Source organism: Calypte anna, chromosome 1 (genome assembly GCF_003957555.1).
Source record: "Calypte anna isolate BGI_N300 chromosome 1, bCalAnn1_v1.p, whole genome shotgun sequence".
Taxonomy (NCBI): Eukaryota; Metazoa; Chordata; class Aves; order Apodiformes; family Trochilidae; genus Calypte; species Calypte anna.
Window position 1 is genome coordinate 56,938,726 of NC_044244.1, and position 14,881 is coordinate 56,953,606.

Consider the following 14,881-nt stretch of genomic DNA (forward strand, 5'->3'; position numbering starts at 1 on the left):
GAAGAAAGCCATAAAGAAGACTGATTATGAGAGGCAGTTTAGCAGCCTCAGTGTTGCCCTAAGACATGAGTTGTATAGCTCTATGTAGCATTCAATTTAATACGTTAATCCCACTCCATCATCCACACAGCTAAAGTAAGGAAAGAGAGTCAACCATCAGAGATACAATCTACAGAAGACTATAAGCAAGCTTTGTCATCTTCTACAATGCCAAAAAAGTTTAGAAGTGAGCACCAGAGATCTTTAGATCACTTTTAGAGCCCTTCAGACCTGTTGTTCTCTTTGAATTTTGGTTTTCATAAGACTAAAAGTCATTTATACTTCAATATAGTTATCCTCAATTATGCTAGGCACCTGCTGGCCACCAAAATCTGTTCTAGAAGTTGACTGAAAGGTCTCAAAAATTATTCTATTTTGTTACAAGTACATTCTATTTCAGCAATCACAGTGAAGCAAGACTATGAGTCTTAAAGACAGAGTTCCACAGAAAAAGTCAGACTCTTCTCCTGTATTAACAAGGATCATAGGAGTCACAGAATCCTTATTGGAACCAGGCATAATAAAAGCAGCACAGGAGAGTGCCATGATGACCCTTTACATGCAATTCCTCCTCCTGAATTAGAACTCATTCAATTATTCAGAGACCTCTGAAAGAACTACTATTTGCACAAAAATTATGGTAGCTAATCTGGTATTTTCTATTAGCAAAAAAGGTATTCTTAAAACTGCAAAAATAGTTTCATAATATGAATCAACCTCAAGACTCATATTTTTGAGAGTTTGTGTCATGAAACTTTTAAGTTTTGAGAAAAAGTTTTAAATGTGACAGGTAATTAATTTAAGTTAATTTTTGTACTTTGATACTGAACATAGTTGTTCATTAATCCAATTACAAAACCTCCATTTAGCTAAGAAACTGTCTATTCCAATGTTACATTTTTGCTATTTGATGAGTAAAGATGCAATTTTAAAATGTTGTTTATTGTAGAATATAACGAAAATCCTTTATCAGTTTCAATTTTTCATAATTTCCCTATGCATTTTAAGCTAAATTTCACCATAATTAGTGCATGTATCCAAAACACCCATCATCCAACCCATCCCCATTCCAAATAAAGCACTGGGAATACAGTTGGAGCATAATTAAAACACATGCTAGAGATATTGACAGTGCTTTTATTTTACTTCCTTTACATGACTTTACTTCTCCGATTTGTAATTCTAATTAGTAATTTATTAAAATTCCCCTCATATCCAATGACAGAAGTATTTTTATTGTGCTGTTCTAGAAGCAATTGAGATGGTTTAAAACACCTGTTTTCATCCTTACATACTGATTTTGTTTGTGTTTTGACCTGTTGTCAGGACTAAGTTTATAAAAATTATTAAATCACTATTTCTATTGAGTTTTCTTGGTTAATTGTGGAAGATACAAGTTCTGTCTCTTTCTACATTCCCAACAACCAACTCTGAAAATTTTGAGGAAACCAAGTAAAATGCACCAGAAGATGGTAATTTCCAGAGACATTGAAATATTTTTTTTTCTGAATTGTACCCCTTACAACTCTAGCATGTTCTTGTAATGTTCCATTTCATCTATCAAATAGCAGCAGACACGAGCAACTTCATTTTACTGCTCATGAAGAACTCTTATGGAAATGTCCTCAGAATGTTACAGATAAAAAGTAGACCTTTAAAATGCAATTGAAAATTCATTATTACACTTTCAGAATGCCTCTGTTGTCAGAACAGAAATCAGATGCCTACATTCAGTTTTATCTCCGTTTTCACATGGGTTCGGTTTGATATCTATAGTCCTGAAATACACAGATGGTTAAGCGAAGAGATACAGATTATGTTGGTATATCTCCATTAAGAGATCTTCATTAGGAAGTACTTTCAAAGCCTCTATTTTCTGCAGCTTTAGGCATTTCCTTTCATATTACAAGTCGGTTTGAGTTGAGTCAATTACCACAAGTTTATCACAAGTATATTTCTTTATCTGTGGGATACTGTTCATCCAAATATTTTCCAATTTTAACACTCATGTTCATTTTAGCATAAATTTTTAAGTACACCCATAGTTGCATAGTAATTCCTACACAGTACCTTAATTTTTTTTTCATCCATAGATTTTTGAATACGTTGTCTAACAGGTTTTGGAGAAGATCCATTAGATTGTGCTGGAGATCTGGATTAAAAGGCAGTAAGAAATATTTAGAACATAAAGCAATTAATTAAGAAAAATACCATAGTAAGTGCATCAGAAACAGAAAAGGCAAGTATCATCACTCACCAAGCCTCGCTTTGGTTTCTTCCTTTCTAAGTAAACATATGTTCTATGCTAACTGAAAACAGCATAACAAAACCACACCTACAGTTCTAATTCCTGGTATCATTCTGCAGTATATTTACAATACTGTAGTTCTGCAGTGCCAGCATTATTTTTATTTGTAATGCTGGTAATGAGTTTTCAAGTCACCATTCTACCTATACCCACTTGAAAAGCAGCATCTGGTTGACATCCAGAATGATTTTCCTCAGATTTACAGACTTTCCAATAGAAATACTGACACAAAATACCTATATCCATATTTCAGCATGTGAATTGTTAAAGGAAAATTTTGATGTACATAATACCAAAAATTATTGATGCATATTTACGGAGAGAGTGATCAGGCATTGGAATGGGCTGCCCAGGGAAGTAGTGGATTCTCCATCCCTGGAGATATTTAAAAAGAGACTGGATGTGGCACTCAGTGCCATGGTCTGGGAACTGCAGCGGTAGTGAATCAAGGGTTGGACTTGATGATCTCTGAGGTCCCTTCCAACCCAGCCAATTCTATGATTCTATGATATAAGAGGGGATTGATTTATTTTCGGTCTTGAAATAGAAAGTACTAACCTCTGCATCTGTAAATAACTGTATCTCTGTTTACACTCATGGCTGGCCAGTGTGCATATGAGGGCAGGTTTTGGGGATGGTTTTTTTTTTTTTTTTTCAAAAAATAACTCATTCTTTATTTACTTAGCTCATTCTATTAAATTGTTCCATAATTTTTTTTTATTTACCCTCATTTTTTATTTTTTAATTTCTGCAGAAATTCTGCACCCACAAATAAACAGAACCTTGTAGTGGTTTTGCATTGCAATCTAATTGCCAAAAGATGTATTATCACCATGCTCCCATTTACACTGCTGTTCTGGTCCCTCAGCTCTCGTTTTAAACTATGACAAAATTCTCAGTATCCCACTTTTCCAACTGGTGATTCCTCAGGATAAGCAACTGATGGAATCATCACTGCTTCTCAAGTGCATGGATAGATTAGTTTCCACTCTACTGCCCACAGAAATGGGTTTTCAAGGGATTCTGTTTTGTACACCAGAGCAACATGGGTATTCCTTGAATAAATTTTCAAAGCAAGAAAAGAAATGAGCAGGTGGTGATGGCTCTAATGTTAATAGGATAGAAATATTATGGGAAATATATAAAATAACCAGCAAATAAAAAGTTGCCCCAAACCCTGAATAACTGTTCAAGCTACAAATCCTGAAAAAGAGAACATTTATTGCAAAAATCTATGAAAATTCTTAATCCATCGCCATGCAAAATTCAACTCTGAAACATAAGTAATATTTTCTATATGAGAATCAACTTAGCTTTATTTCAATACCATCATTACATGTTTCTGTCTGCTAAAATTTTAAAAATACTGTGGGAAAAATAGCATGCTTATGCCTTGCATGCAGCTTTAAAAAAAAAATAAGAGGAAGAAAATAGAAAGTTTAATTTCAGTTTTTGTGAAGTTTTGTATTGCTAAAGCAATTATTTAGGATTATAAATTCAATATTCTGAATTAATTACTTCTAAAGCAAAATTCTAAATGGAAACACAGAGAAAATAACAAAAAGATTTTATATGGGAAAATAAATTCAAAAAAAATTTAACCACTAAGAATTACCAAGGAAAACTCACAAATTGTCTAAATTACAATATAAATTCCCAGACAGCACTATTCGCTTACACCTGCACTGAGAAGATTTTAAGTCAAATAAGTATCTTCTACATTTTGGGAAAATTCAAGAAAAGAAATTCAGCTTAAAAATAAAATAAATGAAACTGAAGCACTCAGTGGTCTCTCTTGTTCAGAAATAAGAGGTTTAGCACCAATTTTAAATTAAAGAGTTAATGAAAAAAAATTTCTAGCTCTGAACAACGCAGTGTTTAGTTCAGAAGAGTTCATGTAGGCTTTGATTCCATTCACATATCATTAGCCCAAATCTGATTAACTCCCTCTCATTCTGGTAAATATACAAGCAAAGTAAGGTTTATTAAATTAATGAAACAATTCAAGAAGTATCATGGATCAATTTTCCTGAATTTCTGAAGAGACAGAAAAATAAGAGATTGAAATCACAGTTATTTTAATCTTGTTTCATAATGAAATAGAAATATATAGCTACAACTATCCACAGATATTTGAGAAATTAAGGAAATATTCCACAATGCTGTTACAATCTGCCTTTTTAATATAAAAGTATTACAGTTTTATTTAGGATTCTTATTAGTGAAACTTTTTTTGTTAGAATGTGCTTGTTCTTTGGTTTCATAAAAGAGGTAGAATGATAAATATAACTGAACCCTTAAATTCTTAAACTTTTAAGATCCTTCATCTTCCATTTTAGGACCTTTAGGTCCTATCAGTTATTCTCTTTCCTTGTTATTATCCTCACAGCCTTGCAGTTACACCCCCTGATAGTGCTGTTATGATGGGCTCTCACAGGGAATGACTGCCACCAACATAAGAAACATTCCCTTTTCCCACCGATTTCCTACCCTTTTCATGGTAGCTCTCCTTTTATGTTAGGGAATAAAAAGATGTGCATGCACAAATCTTTATAAGCAGCTGGCCATGCAGCCCCTGTCCTCATGAACAGATGCTCCAATCACTGCTAGAAGCACCAAAACCAGGGACAAGCAGGTTTAACAATACAGTTAACAGGGGAAAAGCACTCCTTGGGAATCAAACATTGCACTACAGTAGGATGCTTGTCTGGGAACCCTGGCTGCTTGACTTTCCAGATATCCACCAGAGGTAGTTTTGTCTCTACTCTCCTTTATTTTATTCTTTCCCAAAAGCAACTTCCAGCATTAGAGTCAATGTGTACCATCAACTACAGACCCTACAACAGAGCTTCGTGCCACTGAATTTGTTTAAATGCCATTTGTACACTACCCTGGTTGGTGGATCATGGTATGAAAAACTATTTGAAACTCTCTCCACAGAATAATTACTATGTAGAAATCAGAATATAATCCAAAAGTGTTGTGTCAGGTAGACAAAACCTCACACTTTGGTCATTTACTTAGTGTAACATCAATGCTTCATTAATCACTCTGTAAAAGATTTAAAAAAAAAAAACTCAACACAAGCACAAAAAATCTTTTAGTACTCACCTGAAGAGTGTCAAAACAGAGGTCATTCCAACCAAATTTAAGCTTTCATCATCATATAAAAGTTCTGCTTTATTCTGGGTAGGAGGATTGACAGCTTCTTCATCCAGAAGTAGTAGCAATACCTTTACAGTATCTCTGCCACAATACCCAGTGCCATGATTTATGGTGTGCAATTTTGGCTAAAAGTAAATAAAATTAAAAGGATCATACTATAGGAGAGGTCAGCAAGCCAGACCAGTCGCTCACCTCCAAAAGGAACCCACATCAGCACAGGTGTGCAAATCCCCTTCCTCCCTTAGTGCAATTGGCATTTTTGGGGAACCTCATCCCAAGCAATTAGTGGAGTTTAGATCACTATCAGATGGAGATACAAACTGATCAGCAAGTCACACAATAAATGAACAAATCTGTGACGAAACCATCGGCAGAAATAAACATATTTTCTCACAATCAATCAGAGTGCTATGTGGTACACAAACATTCTGGTGAAGTCCAAGTTCTCTGACTAACTGAATCTGCTAAAGGAGTTTGCTAAAAGTGAGATTTCCATCAGTATTTGACAACAGAGGTACTTGGCACAATCTCTTGTTGTTTGGAACAAGATTAATTCCTCGCTATTTTCTACAAGAATAAAGAATTCCTTAAAGAAAATAATAATCCACATCTGGAAGTGCTCAATGCTATGTTCAACAGTACAGCTGTAGAACTCCATAGCCACTATGGGACTGCAAGAATTGCAAGATTTCTATAATTTTCTTTAAAAGTACTAGGAGTTCCATAGAGAAATTCAGTGATTAATACACAGTAGTAGAATTTAAAACTACAGGCTCTCTTATTTTTACCAGTACACAGAAAGATTGAATAGCTTGAATTTGTTCAAGCCAGGACCAGCTATGAACTGCATTTATCTAATCACTTAACTGATTTTAAAGTCTTGAAAAGATCAAACTATTTCTCTCTCTATTTGATTACATCAATTAGTGTATGTAGCTTTCAAGAAACCATAGCAACACGTCAGTCAGTTTCTATAAGTTATAATCAATAGCTAGAAATAGCAATTACAGAAATGGTTGTTATTTGACTTTAAAGAATTGGCCTATTTCAGTACCATTTAATTTTCTGAAAATTGTTTCTGAACTTCATCAATCATTACATCACCACATCACAGATTTTTATAAATGTCACGTGTGTCACAGTAAATTTGTCTAAATGAGAAAAATACAAATTTGGCATCATCTTAGCTGATTATACACAAAGGAAAAAAAATAATCTTTGTAACATAACTTAACCTAACTGTCAAAAGATGACCTTCAGAAATCTCATGTACCACAATAATAGTTACTTAGTGTACTAACCATGGACTAAAATCCTGTTGCCCAAGGCACAAGTACGAACTTTAGGCAAGACAACAATCCATACCATAAAAATCTTGTCTATTATTAAGCTTAAAATAATTTTTCAATTATTTTTTTCAATAAAATAATTGACCAGTCCTTCAACAGTGGTGACCATTAGCTACTCCAGATTGTTCTGGTTGGTTCCAGAAACACCAGCCAGATTCCACTTACAATAGTAAGTTCTTCTTAGGGAGAAAAATATCATCATTCCAATTAGTCAGTCTTGCAAGCTTCAACACAAAGCAGAGCATCCTGCTGCATAAAGGACTAACTTTTCCTGGACATTTGCAAGAAAACTGGGCAATGATGGAAGAAAACTGCCACTGCCAGGAGGAAAACAAGTATTTTTCCAACAAAGTAACTCTTTTCAGGTAAATTTTAGGAGGAGGTATCCTTCCCAGGAACTAGCAGACACATTGTTTTCAGCTCAGTAGTTAAAATCATATTTTCAGCTCAGTTGTTAAAATCCTATTTCACATTTGCACTCACAGACATTACTCAAACTCTTACTTACAAAAAACAAAACCTATTCAAATTCTTTTGAAAAATCATAGCATCAGAGTTTGGGGGTTTTGTTAAAAAGGGAAAAAAACAAAACAACCCAAAACAAAAACACACACACAAAAATCCACAATTAAAAAAACCAACCTGTATAACAAAAATTCAGCACAGATTATTAAACTTTGCTGTTCCTGATGATCTTAATGAACAATATATATGCTTCAATTTTTTATACGCAAATTCATTTGGAAAACTTAGTGTGTTTAACCTACCCCTTTATACGCTTAATAAAATGTTTTTCCACACAAAGCTCCACAAAATATGTAAATTTTATGTCAATCTCTTAACAATTTTTCTAAGTTCCCTTTTGATCCATCAGCACTGTGAATCGCATATTTTAGAATTATCATTAAAATATATATTCATCACAAAAATTTCTTCCACATCAACAAAAGGAATTCCCACACCAAAATCAGAAAAGCATCATCATAACACCGAGACAGATAATTTACACACATTTCACCCATGGTCTTTTCACCATAATTACAGAAACAAAAATTACAGACATTATTTCACCTCTCTAGCAACATTTAATCCACATTTTGCCTGTTACCTCTCCCAATTACTGTCTTTAATTCCTCAGGCCTCACACTGGACTTCTACCTCCTTCCCTTCAGCTCCTAATGCTTCATCTCTGGTACTCTTTCTTCCTCACTCTTCCTCTGTTACTGAGTTACCAAACCTCTGTAGTCTGGGTCCTTCCGACAGGCTGTAGTTCTTCAAGAACTATTCTGGCATGGGTCCTTTCCATAGGGTATAGTCCTTCAGGAACAGACTGTGCCAGCATATGTCTCCCATGAGGACACCTGCCGGAAAACCTGCTTCTCAGTGGACTCCTCTCCATAGACTACATTTTCTGCCACAGGAACCTGCTTCAGTTTGAGTTCTCCACAGGGTCACAGCTTCCTTCAGGGCACATATACCTGCTCAAGTATGTCATCCTCCACAGGCTGCAGATAGGTATCTGCTCCACTGCAAATATCCATGGGATGCAGACAAACAACCCATATCACCATGGCTGTCTTCATAGGCTGCTGGGGAATTTCTGCTCTGGCACCTGGTGTACCTTCTCCCCCTCGTTCCTCATTGACCTTGTTTCTGCAGTTATTTCTCTCAGGTATTGTTGTAGTGAAATGAGGCAACCAGGTACCACTAATTACCAGGTATTGGGCATGAGCTTGTGTTAAGCCCACCTGTGCCTGATTAGGACAGGCCCCCACTGCACATGAGCAGGATTAGGGGGCCAATAAAAAGGTAAGGCTCAAACTCACAAGCTCAGCTCACGCTGGAACTCACAATCTCGGCATGCTTGGCTTTTACTGCTTCTATGAGCACCGCGCTAACGTGACTGCGCCCCTGGAGCTTTGTCTCAGTACCGCACTAACTTGGTTGCGCCATCAGAGCTCATCACCATTAGGGTGAGGCTCGAACCCACGGCCTCAGCATATTGTTACTCCTTTCTCCCAGCTGTTGTTGTGAACCATTTCTCACCCTTTCTTAAATATTATCAAAGAGGCACTACGACCATTACTAATAAGCTCAGTTTTGACCAGTAGTGTGTCAGTCTCAGGACTGCTTGAAACTGGCTTTAGACAGTACAGGAACAGCTTCTGGTGTCTCTTCACAGAAGCCATCCTTGCAGACTCTCCCCACTACCAAAACATTCCCACAAAAGCACAATACAGCACTAGACTTGTCAAGCCAAGCCATCACATATGTGACAACCAGAAGACAGTCATCTCTGATGGTCCTGTTACATCCATATTGTGGTCAGTCGGGATGTACTGTAGTCGTATGGTGAGAAAGATTAGCTCAAAGCCTGTCATCTTTTGCAATGACCTCAAGCTTCCTCACTGCAGAATCATAGAATGGTTTGCATAAGAAGCAACCTTAAAGATAATCTAGACCCAAATCTCCTGCCCTGAGACAGGACATCTCTCAGAGGACCAATTTGTTAAAACACCCATCCAGCTTGCCCTTGAATGCTTCTGGGGATGAGGCACTCAGAACTTCCCTGGGTAACCTGTCCCATGTCTCACCACACTCTCAGTAAATAATTTCTTCTTTAGAAGAATGACAGTAGAATTTCCCCATCCACAACTAGATGGGATGTTCCAGCAATCAATCAATTTAAACTCAAGAACCGGAAAAAACTCAACATAGAACCAGAGATTCACAGTAATATAATTAAGTATGTAGGTTGCCCTCAGGTGCTGAGTTTGAGAAAAACATAATGGGATGAAGTATTAAACCACATTTTCCAACATCAGGATGCAACCATCTCTTCTATATTCTGCCTCAAATATTGTGCTGGCAAACACTTCTACAAAGTCATTAGGCTTTGTGACTTCTGTTAATTTCTCAGAAGAATGTAGTTCTATTGAAATAGTTTTACCTGACTTACAACGATCCAAATTTTTTTAAATGTTATTAGTAATACACGCAAGCTTAAAGACAGAAGGGATGAATGGTGGTCCATTTTTCAGATGAGGAAGGTAAAGAAGTAGAAGGATATCAAGTGAAACAGGGAATACAGTGATACAAGATTGAGGTAAAACAGGAAAATGAGGAAATATATATATGTTCCAAGCTGATCATCTGAAGCAACATTTTTACAAACATTGGAAAGAACGATTTAACTTGCTACTAAGGTCTGGCTTGTTTAAAAACTGCCATAGAAAAGAAAAAGCACATTGGAAGTCTAATTAAAAAATTTGTTAAAATCTTATGTCACTATGGGCTAATTCCAGTGATTTCACAAAACAAGCATTTCTAACTTTGTACAACACATTCAAAAGTGTCTGTTTTAAAGACTTTCCTAGATTTAAATCCATGACAATAGATATTTTATATATGAACAATGTAAAATAAAATTAAAGCTGATTGATATTTTAATGATGAAAAGGTTATAATATAAATCTGAACAGATTCAAAGTACAGAAATCACAGATAGAAAGCTTCTATTCTGCTTTTCACACTTGACTATTATTAATAGTTTCACTAAACTATTACTAAATACTAAAAGAGAAAAGCTTAGTTTGATTGTTTGTGCTTTTCTTTTTATTCCACTTCCACTCCATACATCACCATGTCTTGGACTACTTTCATATTTAACTTTATTTTGAATACCTTACCTTAGAAATAATTGATGCCGAGCTAATTGAAGCCTGTGTATTTCAATCAAAATTACAGATAGATATTCTCAAATCTTAATTCTACTTCCATGAGTTTTTTTGTTTGGAAAATTGTCACAGCTCTACTGCTGTGAGTTCAGTGTTAAACCTATCAGCTATAAATATCTACATGTGTAATAGCTGCACAAAAAAAATAAGTTTTCATTGAAGAGTATTTTGTTTACAACTTTGACGTAAGTAGTTTAAGTAAATCAGCTTTTTGAAATCAACACCATAATTCTTAAGTATAAGTCTTTTAAGAAGCTTAAAACCACAGTGTAGAGGAAATGACACTTCTCTGTAATGTTAAGAAAAGATAATACTCTATATAAAGTCCTTTAAAAAAAAAAGAATAAACAAAGCAGGCAAAACACATTTACTTTCTTATAAAGCTAAACAGAAAAAAGAACAAAAGAAGTTCCATTACCCGTGCTGGACTGACTCCAGTAGTGCTGGCAGTCGAGACTTCATGTTGTGAATCACTAATATTTTTAATCTTCAAATCCAGATATTCTACAACTTCCTCTACTGCCTGGCAGAAAGGATCCCCGTTGCTTCGGCCTTTTATCAAATGCATCTTCACTGTTGACAGAATTCGCCCCCCTGCGACTCTGAAAATAGGCACAGGGTCATCTCCACATTAATCTTGGCAGCTCTTTAGTATACCTATTAGTGTGGAACAGAGCTAGTATTCACAGTTAATCAAAACTCTTCAGAGAACAGCTTTGATCTTTTAAATCAAACAGCAGTGTAGAAGAATTGTCCAACATAATAGTGTGCTAAAAAAGATTATTATAAGAAAAGGTAATTAATTTAGCATTTAGCAATATTCTGAGCTGCAACACAAAAGTAACTTCTCTATACGAGTTCAAAGAAAAGCACTTTCTTTAAACTTACAATTACTGTTTTGCTCAGCTGCTAAGTGTAAACAAAATGTTTCACTAGAATATGCATTCCAATTTAACAACTTATTAGATGTTTGAGTCTTTTGTGTTTCATGAAAGTGCTTCAGAATAACAAATGGCTTTCAATTTAATTTAAATAGAAATTAATTAGACTAAACGTGCAATGTTTGCCATAAAGGCACACACTATTAATCTCTTTTTTCATCAATTATAAAAAATGCCTACGGGAAAGAATTTGGCAGATGAATTATGTAATCTCCATATAGTTTGGCACTAAAAAAAATATAAATAATTGAATCTTATTGATATGGGGGCTTTATTGCAACTCTTCATAGAGAAGAATAAGAAAGCATTTATCAGAGCACCTAAACTATGCTTTGACGGTAATTTCATGCTGTGGTCCTGTAACTTGAGCCATCCCTATTGCATGTATGATAGGCTACTTTTGGGATCACTTTTGAATTAGAACTACCAGGTTTTTCCTCAGTGAAACTCCTGAGCAATTACCAGCTTCAGTTGTACAGATGACACTCTAATAGATAGTATTGAGGTATTGAGACAAGTACACCATCTCCTGCTCTCTCAGACTTGCAAAATCGACATATTCCATAAAAAACTGAAACATAACAGGCCACCAGGCAGACCACATTACCCTGAGTTACATAAATATATATATATGTTTAATATATATATGTTTATATATATGTGTGTATGTCAGTTCTTGAAGAATCACAAGAAACCCCAAAGACCTTGTATCAAAGAATGTCTACAGGGACTGAGGCTCTTGTTACAGTGCTCCCTGACTTATCCAGACCTGGTGAATGAGAAGGATTTCACTGGTTAATTAGGAAGTGCATCTCTACATCCAGGCGCTGGAAGTGCTGTCCTGAACAATATTGCTTAATTGAAATAATAGCAATAACTTAAACCTTACAATGAGAGTGAGCATAATCCCATCTCAAGAATGGAAAATCCAAGTGTTAGGTGTAAATTGCTCAGTTTGCAAGTGTAATGTGTAGGTGCAAAAGCCATATGGAGGTATGAAGGTAGGAACTGCCAGTCATGAAGCACACTACTGTGAACCATAACTGGGAACTAGGTTAAATAAATTGGCTAGGGGACCCCAGATCTTGTCAGAGACCTTAAAAAACTATATCTTGTCTTGAGTACCTTAAGGAAGACAGTGAAATAGAGAATAAGCTCCTTGAGTTAAAAGTTCAATAATTTTGGCCAGTAGCTACACAAATCATCGAGTGACAGCCAGTTATTTTTGACATCAATTGAGTTTTGGCAAATAAACATTACAAGAACCACCTAGCTCTCCTACGTCATAATGCATCTCTTCCAAAAAAGTTCCACTCTGTTTGGAAACTTCATCTTCAGTTCTTTGGTCTTGTCAAAACATGAACCCATCATTCAAACCAACAAAACTGATTATAATCAAGAATCAGCTCACCCTACCAAGCAATCCTTTATCTTATGTTTAACACAACATACATATATACGACTTCATTATTTCCCTGTGACATTTTGCCTTCATCTTTTTCTTATTCTCTTGAACCTTTTCAGAGTGGAACAGTCTATATTTTATTTTTAGCTCTAATTTATAGACTTGGTTATTTTAATTGACTCCTACTCCTTTTGTTTTTCGAGAGAAGGGTTTGGTTTTAGGGGGATTTTTTGCTTGTGGTTTTGTTTTGGTTTTTTATTTACAGAGTTAGTTTAACTTTGAATACCAGCTGATAACACATGTAAGAATAAAGAAATAAAGTCATAACTCAAGACACAAAGGATCCATTCTTCAAAAATTATTCCCAGGAGAAACAGGTAAACTGTGTGTTTAGAAAATATCCTGAACTGAAATCAGAGATTAAGACAGCACTCTGGAGAAGTGTTATAAACATTTTCTCTGTTTTTACAGGGTATATATTTATTGCCAGTGTCAGAAGCAAGATCCTGTGCTTGTTGAATTTTCTTTTGAAGTTTTACAATCACATTTCATATCCTTAAAGTAACATAGATTCTCTGCAGCAACAGTCGTGTTGCAAAAAAATTAATTAAAACAAGTAAAAAAATCCTGCAGTCACCATGTTGTTTGACAAAAAAAAATCCAGCGAAGCTAGATATACTTGCAATATTAAGTTCAGTTATGAGACTGACTTCCTGTCAGATATTTTTTCAAAGTTTTATAAAACCTAAGTATAACATCAAGCAAAAGCAATAAAAGCAATAATGTTCGTTCTGAACTTCTGCTCTAAGAATTTTCTTTTGTAGTCAATCTGCTTCATTATCTATTGCAATAATCCATCGTCCCTTTACAATTAACCTACAGTTCCCTTTTCCAGGCTGTAAGAACCACCAGCCAGTTTCCTGAAACATCTAATAATTAGATAAAATGCCCAAAAGGGTAGCCTGTTAAATCTTGCCTTTAATAGCAGAATTACTGGTTTTACCTTTCTATTTTTCCCCCCTTAAGAGTTTGGTTCAAAGTACAAAATCAAAGCTAAAATGCAGCACGTTGACTGCAAACCTAACATCAGTCTATGTAGCTCAGACAAGAGTTTTGATTTAACTGTCTCACAGATTGTAAAAAACGTCTCCAAAAACATCAAAAGCAGTGGCAATGGCTTTATTACTCCAGGTGACATAACCAAGAGTGAGGTCATGACTAATTCATCAACTTCTTCCATCCTACTGGCTTCATTCATGCTCCTGCCCACTTACCCTAAAGGTATCTTGTACTTGAAAGAAAGTTACATTTTGTACATGTGAAATTCTGAGGATGAAATTTAGAAATTCTAGTTAGAAGAACCTCCATCAAATGAAACTCTGTAACCAATAATTCATATAAAATAAAAAATAAGCAGGCAGAGGTAGGTAGGAATAGGATTGATTAATGGGAAAGAATTAGTTTGTTTCTATTGTATCCTCTTAAAAATACATGGAAGGAACTGGGCAAGAGACCTTGCTGAGCTTTGGCTTATCCTGGTTGAACAAGACAGAAAAAAATAACTTAGAAAACCTGAAATTAACTTCAAAATATTTTCTGGCTTTTTTCCAGGTGAAAACTAAATAGTTCCACACAGTTCCAGCTTTAAATTTTACAGAGTAAAGATTATTCAGTTCACATTAGTTTTGCAGGTTGATCAAACAGAAAAATTTGTGCTTTGCCAAAATTTAAAGCATAATGGATGCACTTAGCCAAAGAAAAGTCACCATGTGAAGCCCTCTGTGCACACAGGTCAAGAACCACCCAGGATAGTTTTGGAAAAGAAGAAGAGAAGAGAAGAGAAAGAGAAGAGAAAGAGAAGAGAAAGAGAAGAGAAAGAGAAGAAAGAGAAGAGAAAGAGAAGAGAAAGAGAAGAGAAAGAAGCAAGAGAAAGAGAA

The 14,881-nt window shown here is 35.3% G+C and overlaps 1 protein-coding gene across 1 annotated transcript in view; it reads right to left on the minus strand.

Annotated features, from left to right (window-relative positions):
• PARPBP (PARP1 binding protein) overlaps positions 1–14,881 on the minus strand; it is a 45,624-nt gene that overhangs the window by 8,655 nt on the left and 22,088 nt on the right. The window contains exons 7-9 of the mRNA XM_008505374.2: positions 11,017–11,200; positions 5,459–5,637; positions 2,110–2,191 (exon numbers count right to left, since the gene is read on the minus strand). Of these exons, the coding sequence (XP_008503596.2) occupies positions 2,110–2,191; positions 5,459–5,637; positions 11,017–11,200 (445 nt within the window). The remainder of the gene's footprint in view (positions 1–2,109; positions 2,192–5,458; positions 5,638–11,016; positions 11,201–14,881) is intronic.